Source organism: Rhamphochromis longiceps, linkage group LG17 (genome assembly GCF_057381845.1).
Source record: "Rhamphochromis longiceps isolate RC_006_pf linkage group LG17, R_longiceps_female_GT1.1, whole genome shotgun sequence".
NCBI classification, from domain to species: Eukaryota; Metazoa; Chordata; class Actinopteri; order Cichliformes; family Cichlidae; genus Rhamphochromis; species Rhamphochromis longiceps.
Genome location: NC_140573.1, coordinates 38836970 through 38862460, shown reverse-complemented (window position 1 = coordinate 38862460; position 25491 = coordinate 38836970). Strand labels below are relative to the sequence as shown.

General features: G+C 41.8%; 1 protein-coding gene across 2 annotated transcripts in view; it reads left to right on the top strand.

Annotated features, from left to right (window-relative positions):
- Nucleotides 1–25491, top strand: part of slc2a13a (solute carrier family 2 member 13a) — a 99846-nt gene that overhangs the window by 9771 nt on the left and 64584 nt on the right. For both annotated transcript variants that reach the window (XM_085385786.1, XM_085385787.1), the window contains exons 2-3: nucleotides 12159–12318; nucleotides 13746–13954. In XM_085385786.1, the coding sequence (XP_085241912.1) occupies nucleotides 12159–12318; nucleotides 13746–13954 (369 nt within the window). The remainder of the gene's footprint in view (nucleotides 1–12158; nucleotides 12319–13745; nucleotides 13955–25491) is intronic.

Here is a 25491-nt window from a genome sequence, read left to right as displayed (position 1 = left end):
TATAAATATTTATTGCACTTATTAACTGCACATCAACTTCGTAACAGTTGAGACTGAACATAAAAACAATAAATAAACATAAAAACAACAAATGTCTCACATTTTGTCGGTGCTGCAAAATGTTGTACTGCTTGAAATTCCATCTCCTTTTTTTTTTTTTTTTTGGCCTGTCCCGTTTGGCTCTTTTGCCCTCAGAATTGTTGTCTAAAGGCAAAGAAAGATGCCCAACGGATTTACTTTACCAAACTGACCATCCCAGCCTTGCCGTAATGGTCCATTTGATTCACCTTTTATTGTTTATTTTATTTTCACTTACTGAATACGGGACAGACTTGACTGGGGGAAAGAAGGGGAGAAAGAAAGAGGGAAAGAGAAACAGCTGAGAAGAGGGACGGGGGAGAAGGGCAAAAGACAAAAACCAACAGAACGGGCAGAGAAAAAAAAATGCATATATCAATTACCTGGATCACCTGCTGAGAAAGAAAAAAGAAAGCAAGCAGAAGAGAACAAGAGTAATAGAATAAACAACATCACAATGATATATGGGAATATGACAGTAAATACTAAATGTTAAACATTATTGTGCAGCACATAAGATCAACAGAACACAGTGTGCTTTGAGGTAGGAGCCAAAAAGGGTGTAGTTTGTGGGTGTGATCACCCTTGTGTACACCTGTGAGCATGGACGCGCTTGTTTTTTGTTTTTTTAAAAGGTTCCTTCATGTAATAATCTGCTAGAGGGTGTGGGGGGGCCACAGCCCCGTCCTCCAGGGCTTGAAGCAGGTGTGGAGGAGATCAAAACTCCAGACATCCAGAGGCCCCCAGAACACAAGAGACCAAGGAAGACCAACAGAGGGGCAGCTGCGCCACTGTCCCAGAAAGAGCTGAGGAGAGTCCCAGATGAGGGCTCACTCAGCAGCCGCGGAGCAGAAGCCAGGGGGAGTTGCAGTGACGCGCCCGTGAGCTCCGCCGGCAGCCAGCTGCGCCTGAGTGACCGAGCCCCAGGCCGAGAGGCCGGGGGCACCCCACCTCCGAAGTGGCCCGAGCGAGCCCCAGGCTCCAGGCCCCGATAAGCGGCCGCCAAGGAGTGAGCCGGTGTGTACCTGGACGCCCATCCCCGGACACAAAGAACCACCAACGCACCGATGTCTGAGGGGGTCCGCCACTGGCAGGGGAAGTGGTGGTAGGGGGAGATAGGCCTCCAAACCTTGGAGGGCCTGAGATGTCCCCAGAGAGGTGGCGTCTGACACCCAACCTGACATATAGACACAGACATACAGGCACACACAGATACAAACATCCATTCCCACCCTCATGCTCTCATATGCACTTACTCCACACTCAACCAACGTGGAGACAGACATAAAGAGACGTTGTACACACGATCACACTCCCCAAGCGTACTCTACAAACCGGGTCTAGGTGCCCCCGCCCCTGGAGGGGGGAACTGCACCCAGACCCAGGTGGTGTCACCCTTTTCCCTGCGGTGGGGGGAGGCAGACCGCCCCGACTCCGCAGCAGCAGGGAGGCCCCACACTCCAGACCGCAGTCGGACGGCCAACTCCTCCTTTTTTTTGCTTAGAATTGAGATCACGATTCTCTCACGATTTTCTTTTCCAATATAAATATTTATTGCACTTATTAACTGCACATCAACTTCGTAACAGTTGAGACTGAACATAAAAACAATAAATAAACATAAAAACAACAAATGTCTCACATTTTGTCGGTGCTGCAAAATGTTGTACTGCTTGAAATTCCATCTCCACCGTTGCTCGACACTGCGTGTATAGAGCAGTTAGTGCAACAATAGAAAAATAGTTGCGGGACGGCACTGTGTAGCGTTTGTCTACGGTGTTGATCATTTTCCTAAATCCCTCGTTTTGCACAGTGTTGATGGGAGCCATATCTTTGGTCAGGTGATAAGTAATAGCCTCTGTAATTTCTTTGTGCCTGTGGGAGTTCGACGGGTATAGGGAAGCGCTGTATAAGGTTCCCGTTATTGATGTTTGGGTGGTTGACCGGGACGGATTTTCTCCTGTCACTTTCACTTTCACTTTTGAATTTTTTTGTAAATGTCACTTTCCAGAAGTGTTTTTTTTTTTTCTTTTTTTCTCGTCATTTATTTAGACTGCTTACGGGGAATTTTACACAAACAAACCTGACACTTGATAGAGAAAGGGTTTCTTTAATGGCAGCAAATAGCTGCCACTTTGTCTGATTAAAATAAATTGAATGTCTACTTCTAATTAGCTAGCATGGTAAATTAGACAGGTGGCTCTGATGATCTAATTGCATACACAGTGTGAAAGTGTTGAGAAAACTCTTCAGTCTCAGTCGTTGTGCCCTGTCGAACCTCCATCCACCCATTTTAGGCATGTTTTGAGTTTGTGCTTGACTCCCTGCTTCAAATGTGGAAAGGTTTCTAAATGATTTCTATGATTACTTCATCTGAATTGTAGAGGATTTGATTTCTAAAGTATTGTTAAAGCATGGCCATTATTAAGTTAGAGAAAGTTGGATTAAGAACCTCTATTTAAGTACAGTAAATACACTGTTTGACATTTAAAAGTACAGGGTGGGACACAAGGTTTACAATGTTCATATCAGTAGGCCTGAAAGAAAGAAAACTCGAATAACTGATTAGATCATGACGAGAAAAAGTGTTTTATGCAAATATTTTTTCTGTTTTTCTGTTGTAGACATGTAAATGGAACATATTTATGCATTGTACTGCTAGTTGATCAAAATAAGATGCTGGAAAATTTTTAATTTATTGACTTCTTGTAAAAAAATAATATACAGATTAATTAAAAATGAATAAATGACAAATTATGTATTTTGTTTGCAGCTCTGTGTGGAAATTACAATATGAGAAGAAAATAGATTAAATGGGTAGCTTATGCCAAAGATCCCGGAGGGTTTGTGTCAGGAAGGCCATCTCATTTAGAAATCTGCCAAATCAAAGATGATTGGCGCAATGGAGCAACCTGCTGTGGTGATCATTTTTGAATAAGGGAGCAGCTGAAAGTATCTTATTCCACTTAATAAACTGATGATGTAGTCTTGTTGTTCTCTCCATATTGTGTCACTCTGAAGCGCACATAGGCCTGAGATACCCATACTAATGTTAACATGTGTATATGTGTGTGTATGTATATGTATATATACTAGGGGTGCAACGATACACAAAATTGACGGTTCGGTTCGATACTTTGGTGTCACAGTTCGATATTTTTTCGATACAAAAAATGTTCATGCCTTTTTAATTTGTCATTTATTAAAATTATGAATATATATTTTAACTCAAAAGTACAGTTTTTAAATTCAATGTTGCTGAAACATCAAAATAATAAAAAAATAAATCCATATGATCGAGGAATCACTCATCTTTGGAAAAGAGAGTTTATTACAGAGAAATGGCTCTTTCCAAAATAAAAGCTATACTATACGCTTCTTCTGGGGTATACTCTCAGCAGCATATTAAACATATCAGGTCCCCATAAGGAGCATCACGTGCTAACGGCTGTCTAAATGACTCGGGTAAAGTTTGTAGCATGCGTGCTTGTTGTTTTTGTCTGCTTCCACTTGTCTTTGCACTAGGATGATGTCGGCGTAAATGTGCAGTCATATTCGTTGTGTTCCCACTAGTGCTTTCAGGTTAATTTCGTTAAAATGACATTAACGCCATAACGCCGCAAATCTCCGTTAACGGATCGCCCCGTGTGTGGGGCTGGACGGCGTCAATACGTTAACAAGCTAACTGCGCTAACGCAGTAGTTCCCACCCATGTAATTGAGCATTGCCTGGCACATCCGACATACTGTTTTACTTTTGTCCATGACATGCTTACCATCAGGGTCATGCTTCACATGAAAACCAAGATAGTTCCAAACGCTACATCTGAATGAGGGTGGGGGAGGTTCAATTTGCCATGTTGCAACGAGCTTAGCTTCTGTCTTGCTAGCTTGCGCTGCGCTCAGTGGATCTGCACTGACAGTGCAGCCTAGGTGGAGTAGTCGAACGCAGATCCACTGAGCGCTCAACACAGACAGCATCGTCCTTCCCTCCCCATCTCCAGCTGCCTCCCTCTTCCCGCTCCACCACAACCACCCACACATGCAGGGCCTTGGAGTAGGGGTATGTCACCAGGGTGCAGAGGAGGCTACCCCCCCCCCCCCCCCCCCCCCCCCGTCCCCTTCTGGCTGCCTCTGCCTCAATTTTATCCCACAACTTAGACATTCACATTACTCACACTCTCATTACACATACATATAGGATCTTGGGGGTGGGCACGATACACGGAGTTAAAAAAAAAAAAAAAAAAGAAGAAAAGTTGATAAAATAAATTTTAAAAATTGTATTGTTTGATACATATGCGTACCGAACCGAAAGCACTGTATCGAACGGTTCAATATCGATACGAGTATCGTTGCACCCCTAGTATATACCTGTAAGTACATACGTGTCTTGGTTTGTTATTCGAGCTACAAAGCCAAATATATGTAGCAAACTGTATGGAGGATTTATGATTGGGTAGGACATAAACAGAAAGTAAAAATAATAATTAATCGTTACTAACTAGTGGTTAAATCAGCTCATGCTTCTTTCTATTCTGTTTTAAACATATTAGGTTATTTTATTATAATCATTATTTTCCTTCGGTTTTACATTTTATTTGTGTTTTTTATATCGCAGTAATATGTTAATACGTTCAAATTAAAGCCTGATTATCATTATTATTATTATTATTATTATTATTATTATTATTATCATCAAAATGGCACTGTGATACAATGATATGCAATAATAGTAGATTGCAAGACAATCATCTGGGTCAAACCTTGATCTGTTTGTCACTGAATACAAAAAAATAACTAAAGAAAAAGAAAAGAAGACATTATTTATATTTTGTGTCATTTGTTTATAATTGGAGTGATATTTTGCTGTGTATTGCCGTATCAATACATTAGCCCATCCCTAATACACATAGGTAATGGGCAGTCAGCCGCTGTAAACACCGAGAGTGAAATACCAGTCTATAAATATACTGTGATATTAACACAAGCAGTCGTAACACTGATGCGAATCTAAAGGAATTTATTGAGTTGGAGTTGTTTTTTTTAGAAACAAAAGTAATAAAAACTGAGGGAAAAGCAATAATTGTTTTCAGAGATTTTAAGATAAAGTGATGAAAACAGCAAAGAAATGCATGAAATACAGAGACTGCTAAAGTGTCAGCTGCACACTATCATTAACTGAACAAGCTCTGATTGCTCTTATGAGGGAGAGAACTAATCACATGGGTCATTTCAGCTGTTACATCATAAGTATCCCCTCCCTTTTGTGCTGTTACATTTTTACCATACAGAGATCTCCATTAACCAAGCACGCGTGAGCCAGACACTCAAAGATAATGAGGCAAACTGAAGGTGGAGACGCTAATGAGGCAACCTGTTTTGCATGCAATTTTTCTGGCCCAGTCCGATCACCTGCACATTAACACGAATGTCAGTTCTCAGAAAAGCCAACTGTTGAGCGTTTTTGAACAGGACTCACCGGAAAGGTCATCAGAGCTGTTTGTCAAACCAGGAAAGGCCATACACCGCCATGCCATGCCTTCTTGTATTTCTACACATAAACCTGGTTATTGTTGAGCTGACCTTTGCCTAAGCACATCGACTGTTGTGCGATATGAGCTGGTGCTTGCGCAAGCAGACAGACAATGTTGAGCCAGACTTGCGGGATTAACTCTAATTTATTATTTGATTTAGTATTTTCAAATTCAGTCAAACAGTTATCCACATCCAAACCATAATTTCCGATAGATAGATAGATAGATAGATAGATAGATAGATAGATAGATAGATAGATAGATAGATAGATAGATAGATAGATAGATAGATAGATAGATAGATAGATAGATAGATAGATAGTCAGGGAGCCAAAAAAAAAATCATAATTCAAAATCAAAACATCAGAAAAAATTTTCATTAAAAAAAAAAAAGCCTAGAGGAAGTCTAGAGCTGTTACATGCAGCTCTTTTGCCGTCACCAGTGGCTCTCTGTGGCTTTGAAAACAACATTTGGTGAATATGAAAATTATCCTCTTAATTTGCCTAAGACCCAAACTCTTCCACGACATGCTTTTTTAATTTCTCTTTGATATTTGGGCCCGATGAATGTAAAAACAAAGAATTACCAGATTTTTTTTTTAACCTTATTTTTGTTTTTAAGAAAAATGAGAGCCACATATGAGGATATTCATTTAAAATTTTGATGCCCATGTAGAGCAAAATTGAGTATTTTAGTCTAAATAACCCAAAATGTGATGTCCACATATGTGGACGCCAGGTCCTAGGAGGATAAATTCAATTGGCCATCATGGATATAGACACATAGTTGGCTTATCCCCCGAGCTATGCATTACAAATCCAAAAAATAAAAGTAAAGGAGAAAAACTGAGAATTTAACTGTGTGGGGGCAAAACAGTTTGGTTTCATCACCAACAACTTCAGATGTTCTCATTTTTGTTTAAGCTATTAAACTTAAATTAAAGTTTAGTAAAGCACCATCACACCATCAGAGATTACAGCTTTTAAACTGAGTGCTCATAAAGAGCCAGCTGGTCTTTCTTCTCCAGTATATGATTTGCCTTGTTCCTTGTTCTGCACAGAGATTTCTTCAAAGTCTCTAAATTATTTGATGATACTTACGGTTTGGGTTAGGTTTTCACAGAGGCTGACTTGGAGCTCAGCGGGTTAAATAGGTTGGCACTACAACTCGAATATGCTTTGCAGCTCTATATAGACTTCTTGTTCTTAAAAATGTCTCTTTTTAGTAAAGGTTGGATGACGGTATGGTTGGATTATGGCTAAAACCTCAGAGAGCAAATCGTGAATGCTCCGTCCTCCATGCTCCAACTGAGAGGGGCAATTGCTTTTATCAGTTTTATCAGTAAAACTCAGTTAAAGTTGTACCCTCTTCAATAAAAGTGGGCAAACTTTGCCCACTTTTGACAGGGGCAAAGAGGAAGCATCCAACTGAGTACACATGTTTAACATGATGTCCTAAAAGTTTATGATATATTGGGGGAATTATTCAGCTCTATCCTCAGTTCACCCTTTATCAGGGGTCTCCAACTCCAGTCCTTGAGAGCTATTGTCCTGCAGCTTTTAGATGCATCCCTACTCCAACACAGCTGAATCAAATGGTTGAATCACCTCTTCAGCATGCCATCAGGTTTGGCAAAGGCCTGCTAACAAGCCATTCATTTGATTCAGCTGTGTTGGAACAAGGATCTATTTAAAAGCTGCAGTAAAGTAACTCTTGAGGACTGGAGTTGGAGACCTCTGCCCTACAGTGAAGCAACCAACAGCTGTAGGCATCGGTGAGCGAACAATGCTTCCAAAACAGAGTAACGTTACAGCTAACAACGCTCATGTTAACATGCTAGAAGACATCCCCACGATCACGAAGGAAGCGATCTAAGTTTTCCCTCTTTTCTTTTTACATTTTCAAGGACAAGGTAGGTCATTAAAAATTTAATCTGCGAAAAACTTTCCATTTTCAAAACTTTTCCATTTGTCAGATTTAACCAATCAGTGGAGAGCTTGCCCCAAGACAATGCATTTCCATTTGTTCAACAAAGAGCCATAAAAATGTTTCTTTTCTGCCTTAAGCCTCTGATGCATGCTGGCTTAGTTAGTCATAATCCAATGCCTCACACACAGACAAAAAAACATGCACAAATAAAAGGACACACAGACACCCTCATAGTGACTGTATAATTATGTTTTCTGGCTAAATTATCTAGCAGTTGCAAGCGTTGAAATGTTTTGTTCTTTGAAAGAGGAGATAGGCCCGCTTAAAAATAGTACTGTTAATTACACTGAGATAACATTTAATTACAACCTGCAGGCTTGCTAATTAATTGGTTGGTTCATATAATTAAGTCGCAATTCTCTTCCTAACCAGGCGAAACCTAAATGTAGACTTAATGAGAAGTTTGTTTATGCGCATATTATTGTTTTAATGTGCAAATTACATCACTTAAATGTCAAGTTTTTAAAAGATGAGTTGGGTTCGGCTTGACATTTGCGCATTTTGACTCTCCAGAGCATGAAATTTAGCAGTGGCTAATTTCTGAATTAAGCCTTCCAGAACAAGTCTTATTATTCCATAACATGCTTTTAGAGAAACCAATCAAAAAATTGTTACTTTTTTTACTGAATTCAATTACGAAAGGTTACAGCTTTTCCTGCTTTCACTAATCCGTTCAATCACAATTCACAATTACACACATTTAAAAGTATGTATCAGATTTTTCCCTTCCCCTTACTTTGCATGTTTAAGGATCCTCTGTTAGAGGATCCTAAAAAACCGGCTTCCATTACAAGAACAACATCATAACAACAACACATCCAGAAAATGTTCTGTCTGTCAAGATCATAGTCGTGGAGATTCTGAAGAAGTATCTCCCTCGTTCTTCTGATCAAGTCTCAGTCCTAGCCTTTGTACTGTGTGCCTAGAGCCCGCCTTTAGAAGACCAGACAGATCCTTTGTTAAGTGTGCTGCTTTGAGGCTGAGCCTGCCCAGACAGCAACTTCAGACTGTGTATGTGTGTTTGTGTGTGTGAGTGTTGCGAGCTGTCCTCAGTGCTGAATAGAGAGCTCATTAATAAGAAAAGAAGCATAGTGCAAGTGTCTTGGTAAAGAGACTCACACTCAAGTAAAGAAATATACTCATAACACGAGTTAATTTGTTTGTTTTTTTAGTTTTATTACTATTGAGAATTATAAAGGAATACGAATACTTGACATTACTCATATCCTGTCACTTCTTTTTTTAAGTATGTGTGCTCTAAAACAGTGATACTGATGCAGAGAGAGGCTGACACACAACAACCTGTGTTAGTTTTTAAAGACAAATATTGTATATTCATATGCCTGGAATAAGCTGGTGTAGGAAATACTAACCTTTCAACCTACTCTTCAGACATCTTGGAAGCAAGACTCTGTACATAATATGAGAAAACAGATGTAAGTGTTCAGTTAATTACAAACCCAAGTTGAGACTCTTTCATGTAAATAAAATAAATGCACCCAGTGTAAACATTTGGCTCGTCATGTAAAGAAAAATATGACAAAGGCGGCCCTAAACTATAGGTGTGAAATTCAACGTATATTAAAAAAGAAGAAGATATAACTGTTTTCATATTTACACTAGTATATTAAACAATTTCCAAATCATCTTTCTGTGCATTAATGAAAGAAAGGCATGTTGTACACTAATAAACAGAAAAAGTCACTGCGATGTTGGACTCCAGAGACTCAAAGTCAAAAATATTTAATCACAGATGACGGATAAGCCGAAGCGAATCGGTACACTATTTAACCTTTTTCCTGGCCTGTATGCTCAGATGGGCTCTAACATATTTTCCCCGTCACCACCTGCAGCAGCATGTGAAATGGACATGATTCATTGCTCACTAAATGTAACAACATCAGCTGTTGTATCTCGCCGGCAGGCATATGGCGGGCTATAGCAGCAGGCGGGACTTGGACGGAGATATGGTAGTGATGCATAAGGCTAAAACAGGTAGAATGATGGGAGGTGTGCATGAGGCTAGCACACGCAACAGAAGAGGAATTGAAGCAGACAAACCGCTTTGGTCATTTGTGACTTTGTTTCTTTTTGGGTTTAGATGACTTTAAAACTACAATTCCCAGGAGACTCTGCAGTAGTTTCTGTATGTGAGATGGCTCAATGCCACTGTTTTAAGTTGCTGGATGTTCCATCAGTTTTATTAAAAGCCTCCTAGCAGCACAGTTCAAGTACACGGAGAGTAATAGTCATTAGACAGGCTCAGTTCTATGTCTTTAACACTAATGGGATTTACATGTCTATTTTAGTGTGGAAAGGTTCCGGCTATTAGTTAGTGAGCCAACGATAAATAAAGACTTTTACTTCTAAGCCCTGCTAAAGCCTAGATGAACTCTCCCTGCTGAACAGCTCTGTTAGAATGACAGAGGGGTTTTTTTGTCACATTTTTTCTTTGTTTTCCTAATTTAATGTCCAGAAGAGAGGATAACACAAAGGCTTTGGCTAAAGGTGCAGCAGAGCGTGATGCTAATGCTCCTGAAGATCAGACAGGGACCGTAACAACTGAATGCTAAAGCTATAGGGAACGGCAGTACACACATCTATGCTTTTTCCCCCAGATATTTATGGTTATGCTGAGTTACACAAGGCAAAGTTTCAGAATCCTAACTTTAGTGTAACCTGTGGACGCGATAGGGTTTGTCTTGCATTCATCTTTCGGCAGGACCTCTCCAAGGCTTATAAATGCATTTCTATTAAATTGGGCTGAGCAGACAGGCTTCATTGCCAAAGAGCACTTGATTCGATTTCAGGGGGTGTTCTGGATCTCGGATTTCCGTCATCAGATGGTAATCCTTTTTTTAGCCATAACAAAGATAAAGACTTGACTCTAAATCCTTAGGGTGTGTTTGCAGTTCGAGGTTGTGTGAGAGCAGAGCGGAGTGTTTCCACGTGTGTTTTGGCGTGCCCATCCCCCAATCACGCACACGGATTTCCAATCTGACATTAAACCACAGTTTCTCTTGCAGTTCACCTTTTATTAGTTTGTAATTTGGGGTTTTGTGCTCTTTTATTAAACGTCTCAAGATGCTGATTTTTTTGTCCTTCTTGTTTGAGAAAAAGCAGTGAACAAATTAATTTTAAAAAAGGGGGAGAAAGAAAAACATAGTAAATTTCCTCCTATCTTGCTTATTGATTTGTCTTCCCAGAGCTGCCACAGTGTGGTGCCCGCTTGGAAACAGCATGGCTCGTTTCCCAGCAAGTGGTTTCCATGGCGACGGGTAGCCACGTAGTCATGGCGGCCGTTCAGGCCAGGGCGGTGGCTGTAGGGAGGCGAGGGGTGGAGTGGGGTGGGGTGTGTAGATGGCAGACTATTAATAGAGCTTATGGGGAGCCAGCTGCAGAAAGCCTCAGCCTCATGGCACCTCGTCAGACATCCAGTCACACACGTTTTGGTCTGTGTTTTTGAGAGTGTAGAAGTGTGCATTGCCCTGTATGTGTTTGTGTGTGGTCAGCCTGTGTACCGTGTGTGAGTAGCACACTGGAAGACACTGCAGTATGCTTGTTTCTGTCTCTTGGATTTACGTCAACATCTTTGTGACATCACTGTTGGTACCGTTGAGCAAATATGGTCAAACTTACTGAAGAAGACCAAGCGTAACTTTTTGTAGGCGTTGCAAACATTACCCAAATAACTTCAATAAGTGTGTACATTTGTTTTTGTAAAAGTCACTTACTGTATTAAAAAAAATGCTATTTTGCAGTTTAAATCATTTTCAAATTGTCCTAACAAGCCAAAGCGATAACATGTCAGATTAGTGTCACGATGATTAGTCTAGGGCCACTGCAGATTCCACAAAATTAAATTAAAATCTGTAATGTACGCTTTATTTCTGCAATTACCATGTTCGAGTGTGCATGTCTGTGGGAATGAAATGGCTGAAATGTATCACAGAAATAAAGTGATTGTGAAATGGTATGTCTGCTAACTTTAAATATGGTTAAACCGGCGTAAATATTGTTTTTCCTGATACTTGAGTGCCACTTTTGGGTCATCGGTTGGATTGAACAAAGTCTAAATGAACAGAATCAACTTCCTGGGATTTCCTTACCTCGATGACTGAGCATGACCAACTCAGTTCCTTGGGTTTGAATCCTGCCTAGGACCTTTAAGTTTGCATGTTCTCCCTGGGTCTGCATGAGTGCTCACTAGCCGCTAGGGCTTCGTTCCAGAGTCCAAAAACACAGGGATAGGTTAATTGGTGATTCTAGATTGCCCATAGTTATAAATGTGAATGTAAATAGGCTGTCTCTGACTTTTAGCACTGAGGCAAACTAGTGACTTGTGCAGGGTGTACCATGCCCCTCACCTTTAAGATGTGGAATATGCTTCAGTCCCCCCTCGACCATGAATTTCAATGCAGAAGAAAATGGATGGATAAAATGTGTTATCCATTTTGCTATATAAACTTGTAAGTCGACATTTGGAAATTCTACTTCAGCCAATAGTTCCTACTCCTAATCATCTCCTTTCCCTCTCTTTCCTCTACTGTATAGGTATTGCCTCTATGACAGTTCCCGTGTACATCGCTGAGGCCTCTCCACCCCACCTAAGGGGTCAGCTAGTCACCGTTAACACCCTCTTCATCACGGGGGGGCAGTTCACAGCCAGCCTCATCGACGGAGCCTTCAGCTATCTGCGCCATGACGGTTGGAGGTCAGACACACACTGATGAACTTTTCACATACACCTTTCACCCCCAGTGGTTATCGAACTATCGTTTGAAACACTTGACATTCACAAGTTGTCAGCCAATAATAACGCTCATTCCTGAAACTCAGTCCAAGGTCAGTTTTCCCAGTTTTCCCCTACTTTTCCAACCATTCTAGTGGCCATTTAAAAAAAAATACAGGGTTAAGGAATTCACTCTTCAAACCCCAAAGCTACATCCAAGCTCCACCTTTCACTGCACGCAAAATGTGTTATAGCACCTTCCACACCGCAATTTGTATCTCAACAGAAAAAAGAATACAGAAGCAGAACTTTTACACTTCTCACAGGATGTAAACAATGCCGCCTTCGTTAATGATAGTCATATAATCAGATGTGATAGCATCGTCTCTTTTTTGGCTTCTTAGCGTATGAAATGCCAGAAAATCTTTTCATTCCGGCTCAAACCCTCATTCAAAATGTCAACACAAGCACGGGTCAGTCTTTAGCATTTACTGGGAGCAGCTGTGCTGTTTATTGGAGCGATACTCTTGTTTTCTCTTTCTTCTGTTCGCGTCCTTTCCTCGTGTCACGCTGAATGCAGCTTCGCGGTCTTCTGAGTCTTTGAGCGGCGAGCTGCGAGATACTGTTGATAAGAATTGGTCGTTTTGAAAGGATTTGCCTCGGCTGCAGTTCTGATAGACACAAAGGAGATTGTTCGGCGAGCCTTAGATTTGTGTGATTCATAATGATAATGGAAAACCGATTGAGTTAAGATTACAGATGTTCTCAGATTGATGTCGTTGCCTTCGCAGAAGAAGAAAAACCTTGTACTTCTGGCTGTTTACTGCAGTCTCTAGCAATTTGTCATTATTACAGCCTCCTTTTACCCTTTTACTTTTCTTATATCCTCCTATTCTTTGCCTTACTGGCACATAACATGTTATGCTTGCAGAGCAATCCTGCAGTTTTTTACACTTCAGTGCAGCATAGTGTGCCTTTGCTAGGGTAAACTAATTATGCAGTGATATTAGACAGTGACGCTTTATTGTTTTGATTTTCTTTCTCAAGCAAGGCTTCTAGCAAGTGGAACTTTATCTCTAATGTGCAGCGATTAATCTAAATGTTTAATGTACATGTTAAGGTTATTTTAAGCAGAGGAATCTGAAAAAAGCCTTGACATTTTCCCCAGTGTTTAATTTTAATGAAGTAAACCACGTGTTGCTAGCTGAACTTGTCAGCATAAAGTGAATGCAGGGGAGCGTTGCTGAAACCTGATTGTTCTTGCATATGCAGTTGAATTTTGCACATCAAACCTTTTCAACCTTTCAAACCCTTCATTAGTCAAAAGCTAACAAACAAACAAAACTAAAAACAGCATTTCTGTGATCATAATTAGTCTCACTCCATGTGTTCCTTCTCTCCTCTCGCAGGTACATGTTGGGTCTGTCTGTGCTCCCCGCTGTGCTCCAATTCATGGGATTCCTCTTCCTGCCAGAGAGCCCTCGCTGGTTAATTCAGCGTGGGCTGACCCAGAAGGCCCGCCGCGTGCTCAGTCAGATCCGAGGCAACCAGAACATAGACGAGGAGTACGACAGCATCAAAAACAGCATCGAGGAAGAAGAGAAGGACAGCGGAGGAGGTGAGGGGAGGAGTCTTTTTTTCCTGATCCCTGTGTTTCTGCAAAAAAAATCAGCCCGCATGAGCAGCATAATGTTTTTGTCCTCCTTTTGTTGATTAACAAATCAACAAAGCAACATGTTCGGATTGTAACAATGCTCCAGATCCAGTGTGCTTATGGAAGGAGAAGAGAAAAAAAATCATGGAAAAAGTATATTTTTACCGCAGGTGTGATTGGATCACCAAAAATAAGCTGCAGTTAAAGGTTAGCTTGCTTTAACTCGCATAAGCAGCATGTTGTTAATTGCTGCGGTTAAAACTGCACACACGCAGTTTCCATAAACACAAAATCTGCCCTTTCATAAAATGATTAAGCACATGCTGTTGTGCATTTCACCACAAAGCCTGGCTCACATACGAACAGTTTCAGTGTAGTCGCTGATTTCCATGAAATGTACACTCGTTTCAAAGAGCACCTCACAGCTATGTTAACACCTCACATCTGACAGAGTCACAGCCCAGAGCCTTGAAGGCAGCGTCTTCCTTTCCAATCATTCTAATGTGATCTCAGTGAGCCTGACGTGACTGTTTATGCTCTCCTCCTGCTGCGTGATGAGGTCCTTTTCTGCTTAAAGAACAATAGTTGCCCCGTTGCGTGCCCTTGACTCCTACGGCGCTGGTGGTGACCTGCCAGTCAAACAGCGCGAGCTGTAACGTGGCATTATACATCTGATGATTCTGTTGACACAATTTGAGTTTCTGAAGGGGGAGTTCTTATCTTTTGTCTGTCCTTGCGTAATGGGGTTTGGTGTTCAAGATCATTTTCATCACTTCCTTTAATAAATTAAATGAATGCTCCATTTTTGACAGTATTTGGAGCGGCTTTGTGCTAAATAAAAAGAACTGGGCGTAGGTTGTCTCTTTTGTTTCAACAGTGCTCTGAAAATGTTACAGATTACTTTTTTTTTAAATTTCGACATCCTGTGCTTCACACTGAGATTATTCAACAGTGCAAATAGAGATCTCAGGTAGAAAGGGAGCTGAAGGGAGACAAGGAAAAGGCAGAGAAAATGCTTCCTTCTTCACGGTCAATTATTGTGTGAGCTGACCTTTGCTCGACCAACCACATCATAAAAGGCTCTGCCGGCGTGAGCCGACAATATTGGACTAGGTTGGCAGAATGGGGCCGACTGAGCTTCATTAGCTAATATTTTGGCAATCAATACATTTGCTGAGTTCAATGCCTGTGTGTAATGGACACTCACTGCCTGAACCTGCAAATCATTTTCCCAAAATCTCTTTTTAAATCTTGCTCAAACCGGGCTATGGGTACACAGTCTCTTAATGCATGCATGCGCACGCACAAATACAACAGTGTTTATTCACTTTTATCTCACTGTTTATCTGCACTCTGCTCTTTCTTTCGTTTTTTGGTGTGTGTGTGTGTGTGTGTGTGTGTGTGTGTGTCTGCATGAGAGAGACACAAATGCACCGGAAAAACTCTTGTTGTTTCCCCACAGCAAGAGTAGTCAGTTTCAGTGGCATGCACAAGACTGTTAGTGATGTGGTAAGCCCAGACCATCAAGTGTGCATGAAATTTGATTTGTAGGAACTGCAAAAAAAATGCTGTCCATACAAAATCTCAATTTAGACAAATCTCTACTTTGAATCCAGGGACTGAATCAGCTTCCATTGGGAAGAAAGAATGCCGCTGCTATTACTTGGCAATAAGCTTTACCGTTGATTTTAATGGCCAGATGTAAGACAACAAAGATGGTTGCCGTTGGTTTTATGCCAAGCTTTAGAGCTTTTAAAAAAATAAAAAGCAGCCAGAAGCAGAGCACGGGGTGAGGAGGTGGTTTTAAAGGCTTTTTGTAAAAGTCTTTGAGGTGCAGATGGCACAGAGAGAGAGCCAAGGGTCGACTGAAGGCAGCTTCCCAGACAGACTGCTACCAAAACAGGTTGGCAGTGCGGTAAAGGAGCAAAGAATGACAGTGGCAAGTTTGTGCTGCTGGTGAATAAGACTGGGAATGCACTGGGTGTTTGTCTCTGTGCACAGTTTTATTGTGTCTTTTTGCACAGCTTCAAGTCTTTTGTTTTCAAAATTCAAAATGCTCCTCTGTCTGACTTCCTGCCCTCCTCATCTGCTCCATGCAGTATGAGGCAAATTTTGTTCAAAAGGAGAATGGACATGTACTTTTTGCAACACAACTTCTCCTCCTGGGACTTTTCTGAAATGTGCTGCAGGGATTCTGGTGGAATCACAAGCACTGACTTGAGTTACTACGGCCAAAGCCACTACCCTTGGTTGGATTTAAGGAGGAGATTAAGCCAGCAGGCTAGCTGTTAAAGGGCACTGTTACTAGGTGTAGATTAGGAAATGATTAGCAAGTATTTCATAACATAAAGATACACTATGGACAAAAGTACTAGGCCACCTACACATTACATCTACATGACCGGCTCAGCTAGTTTTATTGTCATACACAGTAAAGAAACGTGTTTTCCTGAACAATGCGATTCTTCCTTCTGAAAAAAATATAAAAATGATAAGAAAAATAAACCATAATTTAAAAACTATATACAACAGTTCTAAAGAAGCATACACACAATATAAATAAAATAAAAGAATCTGAGCTGCAATAAGCTACGATTACTGTGCACTTCAGAATGCTACATCAGCTGTATGTGCCGTAGACGGAACTCTGCGATAGTAAATACTGCAGAGAGGGCAGTGGAGTCCTAATGATCTCTTTATCAGTCTTCACCACACTCTGCAGGCATTTGCAGTCCAAAGCATTGGCGTTGCCATGCCACACTATGATGTAGCTGGTCAAGAAGCTCTCAGCTATGCCGCTGCAGAAGCTGAAGAATGCCGAACTTCCACAGCTCCTGAGAAAATACAGTCACTGTTGAGCCCTCTTGATCAGCTGTGTGCTGTTAAATGTCCGGGTGAGGTCCTCACTGATGTAGACGCCCATGTATTTAAAGCTGCTCACCCTCTCCACTTAAAGCTCCCGGATGAAAACTGGCCAGTAGGGTCTCCTCTTCTTCCTCATGTCTGCTATCATGTCCTCTATCATCTCCACACTATCAGACCTCTTGATTAAGTCAGAGTTGCGTCAGCAGGAGTTCAGAATTTGGGTTGTCATATGAAACATCAACATAAGTTCAACTTCACTACAAAAAAACGACCAGAACTTTGAATCTCTAATTCTGTAACATCGGGTAAATTGGCATTAAAATAACAGAATATACAAACAACAGACTGTGACTACAGTTATGTCCAGTGTTGGTCAAGTTACTTGAAAAAAGTAATCAGTAACTACTTATCGATTACTTCCCCAAAAAAGTAATCCCGTTACTTTACTGATTACTTATTTTCAAAAGTAATTAATTACTTAGTTACTTAGTTACTTTTTAGAAACACGATTTACAACCTGAATAGGTGATAAAGCGATAGATCTTTCAGCCCAATTCTACTTTTTCTGCATAATCCATCATATAAAATGTAATCAAATGGAAAAGTCTCTTTTTAAAACTTGTTTTATTAGTTTTCTTTTAACTTTATGCATCAAGCAAAAAATGTAATTATATGCAACATTCTCTGACTGGAAGAAATTTGTTTAACATTTAAACCTATTTTCTGCACATTCCAGCACATAAAATAAAATATTTTTTGTGTTTACACTCACTCTTTCAAATAGATGCAAGTAAAACACAGCAGAAAATAAATAACATCAAAGACTAACGGTCCTGTCGCTCTATTTTCACCTGTAAAGCAGGAGTGGGGTAGGCGGAGGTTTACCCTGGTGCAGGTGTGCCGCAGCGGTCAGTGGAAGAATCCGCGAGTTTCTCTGTGAGTTTCCCATTACGTGGCAGCGCACTCCCGGAGCTTGCTTGGAAGTTTAGGGGGTTTTTTTGCTGTAAAAAGACGTTTTCTTCCCACGCACAACGGACGCTAATGTTTTTGTCACTTTTTATGGAATCAAACTCAAAATAAGGTCAGTACTTCCACGCTTTAAACGCTGCACGCTCATACTCTCTCCTGCACTCGATATATGATCCATTGTTGATCTGCACACAGCTGTTGTCACCAACGTCGCACTCGCTTACGTCACTGTCATGAGACATTCTCGCAAAAAAATCACGGTTTTAGAAACGCAGTAACGCAGCGTTCCTACGGGAAAGTAACGGTAATCTAATTACCGTTTTTGCAATAGTAATCCCTTACTTTACTCGTTACCTGAAAAAAGTAATCAGATTACAGTAACGCATTACTGCCCATCTCTGGTTATGTCCTGCTAACAGTAACCTAGACGTGGTGACCGTGGTTCAGAGGGTTGGGAACTTGGGAAGCTACCACCTACTGGTGATGGTTAGAGGGACCGATGGAGCGATATGGCAGCCTTGCGTCTGTCAGTCTGCCCCAGGGCAGACTTAATTTCAACATCCTGTGCTTTACACTGAGATTATTGAACACTGCAAATAGAGATCTCAGGCAGAAAGGGAGCTGAAGGGAGACAAGGAAAAGGCAGAGAAAATGCTTCCTTCTTCACGGTCAATTATTGTGGAGCTGACCTTTGCTCGACCACATCATAAAAGGCTCTGCCAGCGTGAGCCGACAATATTGGACTAGGTTGGCAGAATGGGGCCGAATGAGCTGTAGTCGGTCAGCTGTAGCTACAACTGTAGCTTCCCACCACCAGTGTGGGAATGTGAGAGTGAATGAATAGTGGAATTGTAAAGCGCTTTGAGGGTAAATGCAGTCCATTATTAGTAGTAGTCTGTTATGTATTTACAGTACCCAAATCTCAAATCTAATATATTTGAAAATAACCTACGAATATATTGGGCATGCGGTGTATGGCACAAGTTAATTTTATCTGGATGTTTTGATAGCATGGAGTTTTACTATAACATCTTACCTTTAAAAAGAACATCTCAATCTCTGTGCTGTTATATCTCTATGGCACGGCTAGTGTATGTTGCTCACTTCCATGATTATTGCAAGGCTGATCCGCCATTGCTGTAAAAAAACAAGGTCCACTGGTGTGAATGGAGATGCCACAACATTTGGTTTCTCTGCACACCATGTACTCCATAGTTTGTAAGGCAGTGTACTGTAACTTTCTGCCACTTGGTGATGGAGTTGCCATGGCTGCTTCCACTTTGCATTAATACCAGTTACAGTTCATCATGGAATATCGGAGTGAAGAAATTTCACAAGCTGACTTCTTGCAATGGTGGAATTCTGTTCAGTGACCTCTTAGAAAATCCCATTCTGTCACATATGTTTGCAAAGCCAGACTGCATGACTTGCTGCTTGATTTTATACAGGGTATGAACGCTCAGGAGGATATTAGAGTGGATACACCTGGACACACAGCTGAAGAAAGTCTAACTAAAGAGACAGGGAAACAAAAGTGAACATAGTGCACACATGGGATTAAAAAAAACAGGAAGTAACACTGAGACCAGGACTAAGACATATGAACTTGACAGAACTACATTGGGATAAGACTGGGGAAACAGAAAGGTAAGCAAACATGGAAACAAGACTGACTTCCACAGGAGATGCTGAGCACAAGACACAAAGGCGAGACTAGGACAAGGACAGAGGAACTAACACAATCAAACAAGCAAATCAAAGCTATCAAACAATGAATGATAAATATTGATACCAAAACCCAGAACCACTTGGAAATACTACACTCAAGACAAAATAATGCAGTGTTTTAACTCAAATGATCTCTCAAATCCTGAGAACAGAGAAAACTGAGAAAAATATACTCACAAAAATGGAAGAAATAAAGAATACAAAGAGAATCAAAGTGAAGACATTGCAAGCAATGTATGTATTCACTTCATTTAAAAGGAACAGTTCTTGCAAAGCAAAATCATGTGTGCAAAGATAAGAGCTGGAACCATATGAGGGATAAAAGAAAAAGACATAAGTGTATAGCATATTAAACCGATTTGAAAACTCACATGAAGACACAAAAGCCCCTGAAGGTCACAGCAGATTGTGACACATTTGATTATTTAGAAACCACCACTTTATTAAAATAAACAGTGAAGATGTTATGGTCTGTATTTTTGAGGGTAAAGTCTTTCAGGGATGTGCTGCCCAAAAAACACCTTTTTCTTAATGAAAACAGTGTCTTAAAACAACAGCTGAAACACTTCTACGTCCATCTAACTACTTACAGCTTGGAGATCATAAAATCACAAATATTTGCAGTATTTGTGATGTTTTTTAGCTGTGTTTTGATATACTGAGCCCGGAGAGCAGTGAAGGAGAGCAAAGAGCACCCGTGTTTAGCGGGCAAGAGGAAAATCAAGTGAAAAGCCGAGAGAGCTGCAGAAGAAGAACGAGAGTATCAGGGAGGGAAAAAACAGCTGGGGCTAAAGGAGAACAGAGGAAATTGGTTTCGTCCTCCAGCTAATCAACCTTGACAGGAGAGTACACCATGTCTCTGGAAGGAGTGGCATCCATAGATCCCCTGGGTCCACATTGCGAGCAGTGAGGAAGAGCCTTTAATCTCGTGCTCTCGCACAAATAATCACACACTGATGTACAAAAGCAGACACTCACACAAGCAGCGCCGTGTCTCTTCTTGTGGGACTCAGTGTGTGTCCAGCGGTTTTGTTTTCATTTCAGTGTCTCTCCTCCCCATCGCTATAACTCAGCTGTGCAGCCATCGCCAGTCACACAGCATGTAGGCACCCCACACTCCGGCTGCTTGTTATCTTGTAGCCAGCGGTTAACATTTGGGCTCAATGTGAAATATGTGTCATAAAGCCAACACCCAGACTTTTAGGAATGTTGTTGTTTCCGGTTTTGGCTTCTCCCCATTTCCAATCAGTGTGGTGGAAAAGAGAACAATGGTTCGGGTTTTTCGCTGCTACTGTGCACACAGTCCCCTCTTAATTTAGTTGTTAGGATGATAAAAATGGGTCGAGAGGGATTGAACTGGCAGGATGCCCATTGCACATAAAGTGAAACTGTTATAAAGAAATTCCAGATAATACAGTTGCTTTCTACAGAACTCACTCAGCACGTAGTCTTCCAACACACATACACTGAATCTCCCCACTCAGCATCAGCTTCCCCCTGAAAGTGCATGAACTAAACCAAAATAAAACTGACAACTGCAACATTTGCAGTAAGCTTGAGCTTATCTGGACTAGAAGATAAGCCTCCGTAGATGGCTTCTGACAAGTCAATCCATTTTACCATTAAATGGATTTTTTTTTAATAAAGAAAATGAATGCCAGCAAAAGCAAATCTTAACAATTATACTGAGAGAAGCATAATAAATTATTTTAAAATAATGCAGTGTTCTTTGGGTCATACTTCTCATAATTATGCTATTGTATTTATTTTATTATTATTATTTATCATTTTTTGCCTTAAATAGATAGCACACCAGTGAAGATAGACAGACAGGGAAACAGGGAGAGAGAGGGGGAAGACATGCATTGAAGGACCCGAGAGCTGGACTCAAACATGGGCGGCTGCACTCGGGCCATGTGGCATTTGGCCGCTTGTTCACCCAATGAACCGAACTGACATCCCATATGGGAAGATTTTAATGTCTGCTCAACTTTTATTGGGAATTGTTAAATACAATCAGAGTCTAATATAACTTGTCAATCAAATGTGCCTAACTTGTGTCGTTTTACTTCTAGTCCTAGTTGGTGGCACATGTACATGATTTTTGTCAGCCGAGACTGTAAAAATCTTTTTGCGTGACATTATCATAAGCAGGCAAAAGGGTAGATGCAACACGACACATTATTTGACTTTCACTTCTCTGCTGAACTAAAAACAAATATTGCTCATTTTTCCACTTCAAATTCATTGTAGGTTTTCTTTTTCGTGATTTTATAGCACATGTGCAGAAAGTCTTTCTTTTCCTGATGATTTGTAGCACTAATTGGTAAAAGCAGCTGTTATTTTGTTTTAAGGTTACTCACTAATCTAAGCTGAAGCACATTTTAATTCATGACCACCATCTGCACATCATTTCTTAGCTGCATCGCTAGTACCATTTGCAATTTAAATGCAGGGTCGACATATGACCTGTATACCATCTGTTGCTTAGCAACAAGACAGATGAAAAGAACAGAGAGATTGGTTGAGACAAATGGATAGCTAACAAAATATGTTATTTTACAAAATAACAAATTAAAAATAATATAAAGAAAACATCTGGCTACTCAGTCTAGACTTAGGTGACTGACTGATGGGTTGAAGCCAGGACAGTCCAAGTTCAGTCATCTTGCCTGCCGATCACATTCCCTTTCAAAAGTCTGTGAGCCAGTACAAAGAAACTTGCTTGTTAATTTTGGACCCAGATCAAATCTATTTTTTAATTTTGTCCAATTTATGTATTAATTCAAGTGCAAAAGTACACATTTATATGTACTGTATGTGTGGCCAGTCTATCCATAAAAACATGCTTCAGTATTTTACAGGAGAGAGATGGAATGACTAGTGAGCCATCTCATCTCAGCAGCTAACAGCCAGGTCTCTACAATAACCAACACATGATCCATAGAAAACAAAGTCCATGATTGATTAAAAGAATTATTTGGCAGTAGACATCAGTGCAAGTTGTTTGCAACGCACACACCAGAAAAACATATGGTAATTCAGAGTGTTTCATACCAGAGAATCAGTACCTTGTTTTTAAGCCTTAAGCCAAATGAGAGCAAAAGGCCATTTTGGTGGCAAGTCAGAGAAAAACATAAAAACAATAAGTGTTCAATTCACATGCTAAAATAAACAAACCATAAACTAAAAGGTGGTTTGAGCTCAAAAACAAACGTATGCTGGTAATAATCTTAATATAACATATGATCTGGTTTTCATAGGAATATTCACAATAGATTGAGTCATTAAGTAAAGAACAGTGCTATCAAAGCCTTTTTATAAAATGGCAAATATGGAACAGCATCAGTGGTCACAACAAAATCGGTAACCCTCTTTGTCGAGCTACACAAAGGTGTAACTTACCTTTAATAGTACTGCAATGCGGCAAAGCAGCAAGTACATCTAGAAAGAAGGAGCAAAGTAGCAGAGTTGGTGTTTTGGTTTTTTTTAGCCAGTCTTGTTTATAGCCTTAAATTGGAGACTATGACTATCAATAGTCATCACTCTCCCCTAGGAGCATTTCTCCTGGTTGTTAGCAACACAAAAGGGAAGATGTTACTAATGGAAACTAGTTTACAGCTGAGAGATGGATAGCTTATATTCACTGATTTTAAACACTTACAAAATGCAAGGATAAATATTCCACATAGTCTGTAGACCCTTTAGTTTCCAAGAGCCTGGCATGGGCGGAGGCTCAAGGGCAAGCATCTGGTGGCCAAACTTTAGCCCACGAGGTCTGGCTGGGCTCAGCCCAAAAAAGCTACATGGGTCTGTCCCAACACTAGAGTGAGGAACTAGAGGCCCTGGCTTCCAAAACTGTCTTGTGGCACATGGAATGTCACCTCTCTGGTGGGGTAGGAGCCTGAGTTAATGTGTGAGGTTGGGAGATACCAACTAGATATAGTTAGGCTCACCTCAATACGTACCTATACCAATACCTTGGGCTCTAGAACTAGTTTCCTGGGGACGGACTGGACCCTGTTCCATTTTGAAGTCAGCCTAGGTGAGAGGCTGCCCAAGGCCAAGGATCAGGTCCTGGCTGTCGTTTGTGCCTATGCACCGAAAAGAAAAAAAAAGAGTTCAGAGTACCCAGTCTCCTTAACGCCCACATGGGAAGGATACTATGACTTGGAGGGCTTGATTGAGCGGCAGTGCTCTATTATTGGAACCCTTGCTAGGCATAGCTTGTCCATAATGAACGCTATGTTCAAGCATAAGGGTGTTCGTAAGTGCATGTGGCACCAGGACACCCTAGGTCGCAGGTCAATGATTCATTTTGTAATCGTATCATCAGATCTGCGTCTGTATGTCTTGGACACTTGGGTAAAGACAGGTGATGAGCTGTTAACTGATCACCACCATTTGGGTAGTGGGTTGTGAAGAAAGGGAGCAAAGAAGGGAGGAGCAAGATGCCCCTCCCCGGGGGAGCTGGCCCCAGGGAGGGGCATCTTGCTCCCCATCCCCGGCTGCCTCCCTCTTCCCGCTCCAACACACCCACCCACACAAGTAAGGCCTTGGGGTGCGGGTGTGTCACCAGGGTGCAGGGGAGGCATACCCCCCCCCCTCTTTCCCCTTCTGGCCACCTGTGCCTCAATTTAACTCCACAACTTAGACATCCACATTACTCACACTCTTACACTTACATATAGGGCCTTGAGGGTGGGCACGTTAACAGCGACGGTCTGTGTATTCAACCCCACCTCTGGCGCCGGTGCCCACCTCTCAATTTTAAATCCATGTAGACATTGAGGGTTCTTGGGAGGGGCCGTGCTAACACCTGCTGCTCTCTGGCTGCAGCACCATGCTCTCCCATGTTTTAAATGCACCTTAGAACAACACTCAGCAACACTACACATGAGCGCGAGGAGGGAGGTTTGGGGTCTTCACACACCCCTGTTCTCTGCTGGCCATCAGGGTGGGGGGGCTGGGAGGAGGTGTTGGCCATCCAATTGGGATCTGGGATGCGGGGCCTCCCTGCTGCTGCGGAGCCTGGGGCAGTCTGCTTGCCTCCACCCCGGGGGAAAGGGTAACATCTCCTGGGTCTAGGTGCCGTTTCCCCCTCTAGGGGCGAGGGTACCTGGACCCGGGGTATAGAGTATGTTTGGGGAGTGTGATTGTGTGTACAGTGTCCATGTATGTCTATCCTTACGTTGGGTGAGTGCTGACTATTTGTATATGTGTGCATGAGGGTGGGAATGCATGTTTGTGTCTGTGTGTGCCTGTTTGTCTGTGTTTATATGTCAGGTCGGGTCTTACACTCCACCTCTCTGGGAACTCCCAGGCCCTCCAAAGTATGGAGGCCTATCTCCCCTCACCACACTCCCTGCCAGTAACTGATGCCCTCAGGGGTCGGTGCGTTGGTGGTTCTTGGTGTCCGGGGCTGGGCGCTCAGGTATGTACCAGCTCACTCCCGGTGACTACTTGGCGGGGCCTGGTGCCTGTTGCTCGGTCAGGCCTCTTCCGGGGCAAAGGGGGCCCTCGGGCCTCTGGGCCTGCGGCTCGGTTCACTCTGGCACAACTGGCTGCCGCCAGTGCAGCCCCCTGTGGCTTTTGCTCCGTGGTTACTGGGTGACCCCTCATCTGGGGCTCTCCTCAGCTCTTCCCAGGAGGGTGGCACGGATGCCCCTCCGGTGGTCCTCCTTGGGCTCTCGCACTCTGGGGCCTCTGGATGTCTGAAGCCTGGATCTCTTCCATGCCGGCTTCATGCCCTGGGGGACGGGGCTATGGCTCTCTACATCCCCTAGCAGATCGTTACATGGGGAAACCTTTTGAATACAAGCGCGCTGATCCACACAGATGAGCACACGGGTGTTCACTGTTGGTGTTGTGTTTAGTATGTTGCTCTGTTTTTTTTTTTTGCTTGTTTTCTCTTCTTTTTCTCTCAACAGGTGATCCAG